The 14,500-nt window shown below is 35.1% G+C and overlaps 1 protein-coding gene across 2 annotated transcripts in view; it reads right to left on the bottom strand.

Moving 5' to 3' along the window:
* Positions 1-13,748, bottom strand: part of LOC123559870 (uncharacterized) — a 74,659-nt gene extending 60,911 nt beyond the window's left edge. For both annotated transcript variants that reach the window (XM_053524527.1, XM_053524526.1), the window contains exons 1-9: positions 13,705-13,748; positions 13,097-13,144; positions 12,589-12,689; positions 11,879-11,950; positions 8,658-8,790; positions 7,599-7,705; positions 7,014-7,085; positions 4,986-5,133; positions 3,994-4,101 (exon numbers count right to left, since the gene is read on the bottom strand). In XM_053524527.1, coding sequence (XP_053380502.1) covers positions 3,994-4,101; positions 4,986-5,133; positions 7,014-7,085; positions 7,599-7,705; positions 8,658-8,790; positions 11,879-11,950; positions 12,589-12,689; positions 13,097-13,142 — 787 coding nt within the window. In that variant the 5' untranslated portion in view covers positions 13,143-13,144; positions 13,705-13,748. The remainder of the gene's footprint in view (positions 1-3,993; positions 4,102-4,985; positions 5,134-7,013; positions 7,086-7,598; positions 7,706-8,657; positions 8,791-11,878; positions 11,951-12,588; positions 12,690-13,096; positions 13,145-13,704) is intronic.
* Positions 13,749-14,500: the final 752 nt, after the last annotated feature.

The following is a 14,500-nucleotide window of genomic DNA, read 5'->3' as shown; positions in this document are numbered from 1 at the left end:
ATGTCGTTCTGAAATCGAATGTCCAATGTAGTTCTGGTATCAAATGTCCAATGTCGTTCTGGTATCGAATGTCTAATGTCGTTCTGGAAGCGAATGTCGAATGTCGTTCTGAAAACGAATGTCCCATGTCGTTCTGGTATCGAATGTCCAATGTCGTTCTGGTAACGAATGTCTAATGTCGTTCTGAAATTAAATGTCGAATGTCGTTCTGAAAACGAATGTCCAATGTTGTTCTGAAATCGAATGTCGAATGTCGTTCTGAAATTGAATGTCCAATTTCGATCTGGTATCAAATGTCCAATGTCGTTCTGAAATCAAATGTCCAATGTCGTTCTGGTATCGAATTTCGAATGTCGTTCTGAAATTGAATGTCGAATGTCGTTCTGAAAACGAATGTCGAATGTCGTTCTGAAATTGAATGTCGAATGTCGTTCTGAAATCGAATGTCCAATGTCGTTCTGAAATCGAATGTTCAATGTCGTTCTGGTATCGAATGTCCAATGTCGTTCTGAAATTGAATGTCGAATGTCGTTCTGAAATTGAATGTCAAATGTTGTTCTGAAATCGAATGTCCAATGGCGTTCTGAAATCGAATGTCCAATGTCGTTCTGGTATCGAATGACGAATGTCGTTCTGAAATTGAATGTCGAATGTCGTTCTGAAATCGAATGTCCAATGTCGTTCTGAAATCGAATGTCCAATGTCGTTCTGGTATCGAATGACGAATGTCGTTCTGAAATTGAATGTCGAATGTCGTTCTGGAAACGAATGTCCAATGTTGTTCTGAAATCGAATGTCGAATGTCGTTCTGAAATTGAATGTCCAATGTCGATCTGGTATCAAATGTCCAATGTCGTTCTGAAATCGAATGTCCAATGTCGTTCTGGTATCGAATGTCCAATGTCGTTCTGAAATTGAATGTCGAATGTCGTTCTGAAAACGAATGTCGAATGTCGTTCTGAAATTGAATGTCGAATGTCGTTCTGAAATTGAATGTCCAATGTCGATCTGGTATCAAATATCCAATGTCGTTCTGAAATCGAATGTCCAATGTCATTCTAGTATCGAATGTCGAATGTCGTTCTGAAATCGAATGTCCAATGTCGTTCTGGTATCGAATGTCGAATGTCGTTCTGAAATTGAATGTCGAATGTCGTTCTGAAAACGAATGTCGAATGTCGTTCTGAAATTGAATGTCTAATGTCGTTCTGAAATTAAATGTCGAATGTCGTTCTGAAAACGAATGTCCAATGTTGTTCTGAAATCGAATGTCGAATGTCGTTCTGAAATTGAATGTCCAATGTCGATCTGGTATCAAATGTCCAATGTCGTTCTGAAATCGAATGTCCAATGTCGTTCTGGTATCGAATGTCGAATGTCGTTCTGAAATTGAATGTCCAATGTCGTTCTGAAAACGAATGTCCAATGTCGTTCTGAAAACGAATGTCCAATGTCGTTCTGAAATTGAATGTCGAATGTCGTTCTGAAAACGAAAGTCCAATATCGTTCTGAAATTGAATGTCGAATGTCGTTCTGAAAACGAATGTCCAATGTCGTTCTGAAATTGAATGTCGAATGTCGTTCTGAAAACGAATGTCCAATGTCATTCTGAAATCGAATGTCCAATGTCGTTCTAGTATCGAATGTCCAATGTCGTTCTGAAATTGAATGTCCAATGTCGTTCTGAAAACGAATGTCGTTCTGAAATCGAATGGCCAATGTCGTTCTGGTATCGAATGGCCAATGTCGTTCTGGTATCGAATGTCCAATGTCGTTCTGAAATCGAATGTCGAATGTCGTTCTGGTATGGAATGTTCAATGTCGTTCTGAAATTGAATGTCCAGTGTCCTTCTGATATCGAATGTCCAATGTCATTTTGAAATTGAATGTCTAATGTCCTTTTCAGTTTCAATGTCCAATGTCGTTCTGAGATCGAATGTTCAATGTCGAAAGTTTAACTTATTGCCAACTTCACGCTTCAAATGTTCAATGTTGTTCTCTTATCCAATGTTCAATGTCGAATGTCGAACTTCTCGCCAACTTCACACACTTCATGAAATTTTGTTGTTTTTTTTTTTTTTTTATCAAAATGGCTCTTTCACTGGGAAGTGTTTTTCTTTGTTCACTGAGAAGTAATTTCATGAATAGACTCAGAAATGAAATCAACGAAAATTAGCCGGAATTTGTATACGATAAACCTGATAACTTTACATACACAAAGACGAAAACATAACTGTAAAGATTTCCAGTAGCAATGCATACAGAAAAATGACCAACATTTCTCCCGTTTCGGTAGAAGATCTGTTTCGTTTTAATTAACATTATCATCATTATTGTTTTATTATTTGCCCCTTACCTTCAAATTTCCATTATTATGCATATTTTTCGAAAACCAACATAGTGCATTTGCGACAAGCATGGATCCAGACCAACCTGGATCCATGCTGTTCGCTAACGGTTTCTCTAATTGCAATAGGCTTTAAAAGAGAACACGCAAACGCATGACGGTTTTCTCATGGCGCGGCTCATTTACATTCATTAAAGAACCACTACAAGAAGTTATCATATGCTCCGAAATTTGTTCTATGTACATGTACAAATGGGGGGGGGGGGTGGAATTTCACCCTTTTAGGTGCCACTAGAGCTAAATTAGAAAAAAACATTTCTAAAAAACATTATCTAATAAAGTGTCTTACGGATCTTCATCAAACTTGATCTGTATTATCAATATCAGTGCCTGTCCTAAGATTGTTCAAATGAAAACTATGCCCCTTGTAGTGGTTGTTAGTCCTTCGATCCTTGTGTGAATCAATAATTTTATATTTCACAACTGTGATATTTCAATACTTAAGTACTCATTATCAGTTTCTGTCGAATAATGTTCATTCCGTCAATTTTGACAAAATTACATCTCTTTTTTTCTACAAATACTTAATAGAACGATTTTGTATATATCTGTGAATAAACGAAAATACACTTACATATAACTTATGTTAACATCAACTTATGTTAACATCAACGAGGTATACTATTGAAAATTTTACTCACCTAAGCATGTAGTGTTTGTCTCAACTGGATTTATTCACCTAAGCATGTAGTGTTTGCCTCAACTGGGTTTACTCACCTAAGCATGTAGTGTTTATTTCAACTGGATTTACTCACCTAAGCATGTAGTGTTTGCCTCAACTTGATTTTCTCACCTAAGCATGTAGTGTTTGCCTCAACTGGATTTACTCACCAAAGCATGTAGTGTTTGTTTCAACTGGATTTACTCACCTAAGCACATAGTGTTTGCCTCAACTGGATTTACTCACCTAAGCATGTAGTGTTTGTCTCAACTGGATTTACTCACCTAAGCATGTAGTGTTTGCCTCAACTGGGTTTACTAACCTAAGCATGTAGTGTTTATCGTAACTTGATTTACTCACCTAAGCATATAGTGTTAGCCTCAACTGGATTTACTCACGTAAACATGTAGTGTTTGTCTCAATTGGATTTACTCACCTAAGCATGTAGTGTTTGTCTCAACTGGATTTACTCACCTAAGCATGTAGTGTTTGCCTCAACTGGGTTTACTCACCTAAGCATGTAGTGTTTGTCTTAACTTGATTTACTCACCTAAGCATGTAGTGTTTGCCTCAACTTGATTTACTCACCTAAGCATATAGTGTTAGCCTCAACTGGATTTACTCACCTAAACATGTAGTGTTTGCCTCAATTGGATTTACTCACCTAAACATGTAGTGTTTGCCTCAACTGGATTTACTCACCTAAGCATGTAGTGTTTGCCTCAACTGGATTAACTGGATTTACTCACTTAAGCATGTAGTGTTTGCCTCAACTTGATTTACTCACCTAAGCATGTAGTGTTTGCCTCAACTGGATTTACTCACCTAAGCATGTAGTGTTTGCCTCAACTTGATTTACTCACCTAAGCATGTAGTGTTTGTTTCAACTGGATGTACTCACCTAGACTCAAATGGATTGACTCACCTAGGCAGGTAGTGTTTGCGTCAACTGGATGATATCCAGGAGCACATTGATCACAATGTTCACCGTAATTCCCTGAACATCTTATGCAGTTGCTGATAAGCTCACAAGCTGTTTTTAAACAGAAAATTCACACGTTTCAAAGTCGTGAAAAATTACACGAAAACCATAATATTCAAAGTGCAAAATGAAAGAAATATATAACTGCATCTGAATCACTTCATTTTTTACCGACATTTTTATACAAGCATCGACCTTAAAGCCGATGGATTCATAAGCACTAAATATAAGCTTTCAGTAAGACAGGCCTGACATTGATATAGTTGACCCGATTTACCCAACTGGGTAGTAATATAAGCCGCTTTTAGCTGTAGTTTCATTCTAATTGCATGTAATGTATATATGTATGTAATTATATTGCCTTCTCCAGCATATTCAAATATTAATTTGTTTCACTTTATCATAAAGTTATATACTGAGCAGACAACGTTTTATTTCTATTTTAGGCAGTGACCTTGATTTCATTCCCGCTGTCTCCTTTTCAAATTTCGACAATCAACAAGCTAACTTTAGACCAAGCTTTTTTCATTGGCTTCATCCACAACCAAAGTAGTCAAGAGCGGACAAGAGCGATGCAGCCCTACCGCCAATAAAATAACCAGGCGTTCACTGTTTTTTTCTTTTACTCTTCACTTGTTCTAAACTCATATCAAATATGCCCTGATCTTCTTCCTCTAACTAAACCCTTGTCCTGAATGCAAATGGCGAAAGTGCTTATGTCTTTATTAAACTAAAGAGTAGCACAAAATGCTGCACAAACACCTATCGGCTAACGCAGTTATAAACAAAGCAGAAATAACATTAATTTAAAATGTCACTAAAGCTAGATATAATTATTTTTCATAGTAACAGATTTGAGCATTTGTGCAGTTTGGCTGCGCAAACAAAACGCAAGACAAAACAAAAAGTCGCATGACTTCAGAACTTTTGCTTACAAAATCTGATGCCGCAAAGTCTTTCGTTGCAGTTGAGTTGCCCGGACAATGCTGGAATGTCACAACATCGGCTGCATGCTACCAATTCAGAATCTAGGTCACTTCGTTTACCAAAGGAATGCGATACGCTAGAGCTAGACTGACAAACCTAAAACGTATGTGAAAACAAATTAACCTTATTTGAATATGCATATTCTTTAACCCTTATCATGCTGGACACGACTGATTCTGCCTTTGCGACCAGTGTAGATCATGATCAGCCTGCAGATCCGTGCAGTCTGATCATGATCTGCACTGTTCGCTATACAGTCAGTATCTCTTTGGTAAGCACCCCTTTTAAAACAGTTAATGGTACTGTCTATATTGAAAGATGGACAAGTTCATTATAGAAATTTAGCAGGGTAAGGATTAACCTCAAGAAGATTAAGCAACATTTACAAGCTACATCTACTTGTAAAACAAAACACTGTCAGCCAGTTTAAGGTAGAGCACAACGTTCATGAAATTTTATTTGATAACAATTCATATCATAATGTTAAGAAAGTATGTAAACATACTCAATTATGTAAATATCTTATAATCTCTACACATATATTTGATACAAATGAGCGTCATTTGTTCCCTTAAGGAAGTAGTATACCATAAAATTTGAATATGCGCATGTCCAACCGGAAGCGGAAATGTGATCATTTATGATAACATTTACAACAAACTGTATGTGTTTATATGTTTAAACATCTGGTCAGTTACATAGAGCTGTCTTCGATTTGATGCTAAGTGGTTAAATTATGCCGAAATAATGAATATTACAGCAGAAACGCTACAAAACATTGTTGCGTAAAAACTGAACAAAAATTAATAAGTACGTGATTTTTAGCCTTATGTTTATTTGAACTAACTTTAATACGGGATAGCATTAATGCTAGGTGTATGTAATTTATTAACTCGAAACTTTGAGTTACTAAGTCGAAATTTCGAGTTTATATCTCAAAATTTCGAATTATGTATCTCGAAATTTAGAGTTACTAAGTCGAAATTTAGAGTTTCTAAGTCGAAATTTTGCGTTACTTATCTCGAAATTTCGAGTTACTAAGTCGAAATTTCGAGTTACGTATCTCGAAATTTCGATTTACTTACTACAATAGTTTACGTTTATGTATAGTTCCTGGCCGAGATTAGGTACCTGGTGTATCCACCGGGTAGTCCTTCAGGGTCATATGATTAAGATGACCGGGCAGCGTTTGCTCATAAAAATATCACTATTTAAACCACGTTTAAGTCTGGAAGGTCAAGGAAATATAGACCTACCCTACATGAACGTGTAGAAATGAGTCTGACCAAGATTGGGTACCTGGATAGATCTACATTTTGAGGAGAGGTCATAGAAGGTGACTGGGAAGTATTCAAACTTAGAATATTTCACTATTTTGACCATATCTGGAAGGTTTTTGACCTAGTTCGAGCCCCTACCACCTGAACATACTATGCATTATGTAAATGAAGGTATATATCCTGGATACAGTTTGAAATTTGGAGTAGCTCTAGAGGCTATGGGGTAGGTCATACATTGATATATGGTAGTATAAAAGAGCAAGATACGAAGTCGAAATTGAAATTTCGAGTTAGTAACACGAAATTTCAAGTTAATAAAAAACCACACCTGGCACTAATGCCCTTCGGTCTGTACTTTAAACAGTCACTATTTGTTGGGAATTTTTTCGCGACTCTTCCACTTTGATAACTGGTCAATATCTAGTGTACTGAAATGGCATGCGGAATGTTAGCAAATAGATGATGTCAACTGATTTTATTGCAAAACTAGTCGGATGCAAGGTATATTATCACGGCCATTATAAGAATTTGGATAGTTTAATTTGTATTTTTTTCCATTTTCATACGTGATTTGGTATATGTTTCCTAGTGACTATGCTAAATGACACTAGATGTACCATTATGGTAAAAAGGCACAACCAAGCTCTTAATCCATGCGTGAAGTTGAGCGTTACGGGATCCATTACGACTACTTACATCTTTTCGTCGACATCCGCCTTCGTAAACTATAGTCAGTCGGTCAGTTATTAACTGATCCATATAACACTCCTAGAAATAAAACTATTTTAAATATATGATTATGATCAACAGCGCATAGGTTTTTTTTTTTCAAATACATAAGTAGAAACAGACAAGGAACAGACGGATCACCTCAATTTTTGACCCAGAAATCTTTATGTTTTTTTTTAGCTAAAATAAGCAGCTAGAGGTAAATCTATTTAAATTTAAATTAAAACTGAAGTTCATTTTGAATGTGGAGAACGTTTTCTTCCTTTGGTGGCGGTCGGAGGGGTGTTCTTTCTTTCTTTTGTGTGTGTGTGTGGGGGGGGGGGGGGGAGAGAGAGAGAGGGGGCGGAGGCAGGGTGTCAATGTTAATTTTCAAATTTCATCTGATACCTTAATACAGGTAGTTAAGTAGATAATTGCACCCTTTGATTTTTCACTTAAAACATAAAAGAATAACGACATTATATATTCACAAAGACTATTTCAAGCAAAATTTAACAGGCTATAGTGAAAAGTATCAAAAAGTTTTAAAATGTAATGCTGCAAGATTCTAACCTCATCAGGACCACATGCTATGGAACCCGTGCATTCTTCTAGACTTGAAACTCTGTGGCAATGCGTGCACGTGAGTCTGCTTGGTGACACTGTCGTTGTCGGGAGAGCTTCAAAAGGTCAAGCAATTAATACATAATTTTCGTTACAGAAAAGTTATCAAAGTTTTCCTTTGCAAAATCGGAGAAGTTATCCGTTACTTGCGAAGAATCCAGGAATGCTGGTCAGGCTAATTTTCTGCAGTTCTGTAACAGAACTATTGTTGCAAAACGAAAACGACGAAATGTTGCATATTTATAGGTTATTAGCTTTGTATCGGGAAATATGCGGGAGTTCTTCAGCGGAAATACTGCGCGACTTAGGAGCGCAACATTCTTCCGCTGTAAAACGAGTGCATATTTCCCGATGCAAAGATAATAACCTTTTTATTACATACGCATCTACACGTATAAATATTATGTAAATATCATAAATATGTTCAATAGCTTGAATAGGATTGACAAAACTGAACTAAATAAAAAAAATAGCGCAACAACACACACTGAATTACGTCACGCACCCGATATGAAATTCAGGCGTCAGTGTATGGAAAAATATTGACGTTTCCGGTACCAGGGCAACTTAACGGGGAATAGAAACGAGTATGTAATAAAATGAATTGTTAAATAGTGTAATAGTTTACAAACATCATTATAAACAAATTAATCCGCATCTATTGTAAGATATGATATAAAAGAAAGAAAGACTGACAATGATGTAGAACACGTGAACCCGGTCCGAGTGGTAAGATACCTGACTACGAAACTAGGGTTTATGACTTCGAGCACCATCCCCCACCCCATCCTCATACTCTTCTGTTCCATTAGGAAATCATTTGAAACTTCTGGAATCGGAGTGTCTTCTTTATTTTGTGCTTCTATTGATCTTAGAATAAGACCAGGCTGTGACTTTACCGTCAGCTCACAGGTTAGAGAATGATGAGCAGTGGGACAGACAGGCCAAAAATGCATAATGGAGAGAACATGAAAAGATCGGTGGGTGAAAAAAGAGAAACTGACTTACGGGATTTAATTCCACACAGTCTTGCGTTACAATTCACACCATGTATTATGTCTAGATCACAACATCTTGAGCATGCGATAAGGTCGCCGGCCTTTAAATTTAAATTCTGCCCACCAGAGCCGTTGTAACATACCTTTTAATAAAAGACATACTTCAATTTTCATGAATTAATTGTTGCTTGCATAAGTTATCAAAGATAAAAGGTAAGAGTAGATTTCCCGGAAGCACCGAACACCCCAAACACAGCTATAGAGCCATGCATCACAAAGTAGGCCTAATAATAATAACTTTATTTTCTGAAGGTGACATACTAAGTGTACAAATACAGATATTTTACAACTTATTTCCAGTATGGCCTTCAACTGATATACATTCACACATACACACAATCATACAGTCAATATATAATTTAACATTTATACAAAATACGTAAATCAGAATTACTCAAATTTTCTCGACAAACACGTCTAAAATTAAAGAAGTCTTAAATAAACGTAATGTAACAATAACTATGTTTTAAAAGAATTACCATGCGTCACAAAGATTATACATGACAATTAAGATACATACAAAAAAGAAAGTCTATCCCATAAGATAATAAATAGTTCCAGATTTGAATAATAAGATAGTATGAATATTATTATTATTGGAAACGAATACAGTAACATCAATTCAACAAAATTCTTGTAATTACAAGTAATTAATTGCTAAAAACTATTGTAACAAGAGAAAATTCTTTAAATTATGCTTGAAAGTAGTTATATTATTATTATGAAGTTTAATGTAAGAAGGAAGTGAATTCCATATGTGTGCAGCTTTGTAGCTAAATGTTTGTTTCAGGTAGTTCGTTTTAGGTTTAACAATAGAAAGATCCATGTTTTCGATTGAGCGCAGACTGTAATGATCATTATGAACAAAATGTAGTAAATCTGAACAAAAAGATGCTGTAACGGAAAAATATTGAAGACGGGTTGCTTCAAAAATCCAACAAGGACATTTAATTATATGCAAAGTACAGAAAAAAAGGAACAACAACAATACAATTTATTGCATAAAACATTATACAATGCTTATAACAAATACAATTAGAAATTGAGTAGGCAAAAGGCATTTTACAAGAGTATAACTTACATTCTTAACAAAATGGCGAAATATATCAATTTGTCTAAATTTCTAATTATTATTCTGGATGTTTCCAATATTTGTGAATTTTTGAATATTAGGCCACGTATAATAATAACGTTTTAAATACTTGTTTCTGAGAGTGCTGTATTTAGGGCATATGAGCAGAAAATGATACTCAGACTCAATCATACCTGTATTACAATTATTACATATTCTTTCATTTCGAGGTTGATTTTGGTACCTTCCACGCTCTATAAATCGGTCATTCGAAGAAGTTTGGAATTTCGTCCAGGCTATTCTAAACTTATTCTCTTAAATGAATTCCAAGTGTTTTTTTAAAAGAAAATGAGTGTTTAAATAGACAGTATGTACTCAAACGTTTTGAATTATTGAAACCTGAATACCAGCTTTGGAAGTGTATATCTAGAATTCTTTGTTTTAACTGGTTATAATTTATTAACATATTATATTGGTTTTACCATAGCTAAAATAATCCATATTCATTGATAATAACTTTTATCTGGTATAACCAATTGTTTTTTATTATACATAAAGTTATTGTCTACATCTATTTTAAGCATGTTATATGTTTTAGATTAGCAAAGACTGGCTATTTAATTTCAACAATTTTAATCAATTTTTGACCATCAATAATTTTCTTTTAACAAACATGGGTTCTACCATGTTCTCCATTACGCGAATCTAAGTTAGTGGAACGTTTAAACATAATAGTTTTCTACAAAATTTAGAGTGTATAGTTTCAATAGCCCTCATGATATCCCCATACCTCGGTCCCATAGTTTAGAACTGGAGCGACCAGTGAATCAGACAGCTTTATCTTATGGCTTATATTGCAAATCCAATTGGTTGTAAATTGATGATGAATTATGAAGCAAAAAGAATATGCGTTGTCCGACTCTTTTTGTGTTCGATTGCAGATGCCATTTTGAAAGAGATGAACTCCTAGGTATTTGATTCAATTACTTCAGTTTTAGAGTTATGAATGAAAAACTCATACTGTGTATGTCACCCATTTTCAAAGATCATTAATTTTGTTTTATTGACGTTCAGACGTAGCCCCCATGTGTAACAGTAAATTTCTATATCGTTCAACATACTGGTTCATGAGAAAACAAAACCACGTCGTCTACAAACAGAAGTAAAAAAAGTTCATCTATTTGAAGAGTACTATATATGTTGCTATCAGTATCAGGTAGTTTTGTTATTTGTTTGTATTTCGTAGGTAGTTCGTACAAAAGGGTGTGGGGTGTGTGATATTTTTTGTTGAGGGAAAATGCAGTGTTTGACTTCCGAAAAGCACATTCGTACATCTTGACAAGTGTCTACAGAAAACACTTAGATTATAGAAATATAGCTTTAAGTTTCAAAAACAAAGAGATATCTTTTCAATGTCAACAGGTAACATTGTACATTTAAGAAAACAAAACTAAATTTATATGAGCTGAAAGATAACTCTCTATGTAAAAGTGATACCCGTTAATGGTTGAAAGCTACCCGATACAGATGAGAAAGAGCTATCTTGAGTAGAAAGAGATAGCAGTTGGCATAAAATTCTGCAGTAGTACACAAATGCACTAGCATTTATTTGAGAGTGATCTGTGCGGAAACATGTTTACTTTGAGTTATAAGGTCTAAATTACTTTTAAGGACGTATGCTAGAATTTGGTGCGAAAAATTTCCCAATAACAGAATTTCTTCAAACTTTGGATATTGAAGGACAATCATCTAAGAAACAAAAAAATGCAATAAAAATCATAGGTCACCGGTATCGAAAAAGAGTTATCTGCCCTTGAAAATGGCATTTCCCCCAAAAATGACGTTTTCAAGGGCAGATAACTCTTTTTCGAATCCGGTGACCTATGATTTTTATTGCATTTTTTTGTTTCTTAGATGATTGTCCTTCAATATCCAAAGTTTAAAGAAATTCTGTTATTGGGAAAATTTTCGCCCATCTCATATACAAGGAATTCTAGCGTACGCCTTTAAGTGACTTTATGTAAACATACTGTATAATGCAAAACTAGTCCTAACATACGATTCTGTCAGAAGCAAGGAGATATGTGCAGGATACTTACAACAGCGCTTCGACATCCTCCATTGTAGACTACTGTCAGCTCATTCGTTATAATCTCGTCCATATAGCATATCTACAATAAAGTTAATATATGATAAAAGTTGTTTAAAGTACTGTAATTAATTAATATAGTTATTGATAGAAATCATCGTCGAGGTGTTCTGTTAGGGCAAACGGTGATTCGGCCCTTCGCCCTGTACCTAAGAGTGACTGCTCGATGATACGATGTGAAGACGCGAAGGTGTGATGAGATGGCGGGATGATATGATGCGAAAACGCGGAAACACGATGCAAAGAAGTGATATTAATATCGCACATTTTCATCGTCTTTTTGCGATTTCGCATCGCATCATTGCAATTTCGATCCGTCGACCTTGGAACGAATGTACGATAGTGCGATTTTAATGTCGTACTTTCGCATCGTAATATCCTAATTTCACCCCAAGTTCGAGAAGTGATATTGCAATAAAATGATGCATATTACATGAAAACAAGATGAAAAAGTGCGATTTTGATATCGAGTCTTCGTATCGTGTTTCAACTTTTGGCGTGGTATCTTCACGTCTTCGCATCGTACTATCACAAGGTCGCTCCTTTCAAATATCTAACAAATATCCGTACTTATCAATTCTTTAGACACACCAATCTACAGGGTGGAACAATTACGGACGTAGAACAGACTCAGTATAGTATCAACACTGGAAATCTCACCTCATCCACCGCACAGCTCACAGGTCCCGTGCACTCATCCGTTGTGTTAACTCGATCACAAAGCAAACATGTGCTCGTTGTGTTTTGGCCGTTTGCTACACCTGCGAAATGGAGGGGGTGGGAATGAAAACATCTTATGTCATTGAAGTGAAAAGAATAACGATACGCATTCAAAGACGATTTCTATTGTTACTTGTTTGCTAAAATGTACTTATCTGAACTCAAAAATGAATATATGAAGGTCCAGTCCAAATTGACTGTGTCCAATGTCGTACTTAGGCAGTATTAATCACCATGTTTTGTATCGCCGGATTTGATTAAGATAAAGTTTTTTAATATCTAAATACATGCATTTTAATTTAAGATAAAGAATAAATTAAATTAACAGCAATTTGAAGTATGTAGCTTAAACTGTTATGAGCATGAAGTAACTTGGTTTACGTGTAGTAAAATTAACTTCAAATAAAACGTCAGACAGTCTTCTGATTGACTACAAGGAAAGTTTTACCTGAAAACCAAACTGCTATCAGGATTGAAATAAATATGACTTGCATACCTGTAATAAGACAAACGCCTGGACAAAGATTTTATAGATTTCGATCACCGACTCAAATCACAATAACTTTGAGTACTTCATGAAATGAAACATGAAAGTTGGATAGTGGACATGTTATGTCTAGAAGATGATACTAAAAGTGAAAAAAAGTAAGAAACCGAAAGAAAAAACAGTATTTGGATGGGAGATGCATGTGCGATTTTGGTGGGAGTGCTGGTATGTCTGTGATAGGAAAAATGAATTTGCGGAGCATGCATTGCAACTGGGCCCGAGTCGAAAAGTTGCCAAGGGACGAATGTATATAGTCCGTCACAATTTGTAAGATAACTAATAACTCCTATTACGTCCAGAAAATCTGGCTTCCTCCGACGTGTACGTATCACTTGTTTTGGCCACATACGAACTAATACTTTATTTCACTAAATAGATAAGGCAATTGTCATGAAATCCATATACGCTTAAAGCGTACGCATTGCATACAGAAATGAAATGTTCTCAATATTCATCCTACATTAAATGTTTTACTTATTTTTTATTGAATCTAGTAGTGAAGTACTCACCTTGATAGCTGTAAATCAACTAGACAAAGTATGGCATGTTATCTTATCGTTTCTTATCTAAGTAAAGTAACAGAGATAAATAAAAATTGAAATCATGTCACCATGTTCTGTTTCTTAAGAGATTTGATTCATTCGTTTTAAAAGAGCATACGATTATTTGTATTTGAGAAAGAACTCTTACTTTTTGCAATATATCGAACTAAGCATAATCAAAAACTTTTTTCTGTTGTTACTGTTGTACTCGTACTTTCGTGGGTGTGTCTCTCGATTTTGGCATTTACGATTCTAAATTATTATTAGTTTTAAAAAAAGGTGTCTTTGAAAGACTATTTTTGAACTATGGATAAATTTCTAGTAATTTATAAAAGATAGATTATTCACTTTAAATGTTCATCAAGAGAGAGATTTTATGTTATCAATTCAGGATAATTTCGGGCTTTGGTTTGAATAGATCTTATTTAAAGAACTATGCACCTTTTGTTGTTATGTACTAAATAAAATCCACTGTATGATCAAATAACGAAGTTATAAACGACTGATAGGGGCACAAAAACGTGTTCTCGTTCCAGCTTCAACGTACACAAAAAAATCGACACCGAATCAGTTTAAGACAAAGCCAAAAAGTCCGAGATTTATAAAATATTTTCATCTGCTTCTCATTAAATACTAGTATCATTTTTTCCATCCATATATAACTTTGCTTTCAACTTGCAATAGGTGCTTTCTCTCTTGCTACCTGACTGCATTCATTGGCGTTCCGTATTATTGTATTATTACGCGTGTTTGACTCAGAGTC

The sequence above is a fragment of the Mercenaria mercenaria genome, chromosome 15 (assembly GCF_021730395.1).
Source record: "Mercenaria mercenaria strain notata chromosome 15, MADL_Memer_1, whole genome shotgun sequence".
NCBI classification, from domain to species: domain Eukaryota; kingdom Metazoa; phylum Mollusca; class Bivalvia; order Venerida; family Veneridae; genus Mercenaria; species Mercenaria mercenaria.
The sequence above is the reverse complement of the archived record's forward strand: the minus strand, read 5'-3'. Positions and strand labels throughout refer to the sequence as shown.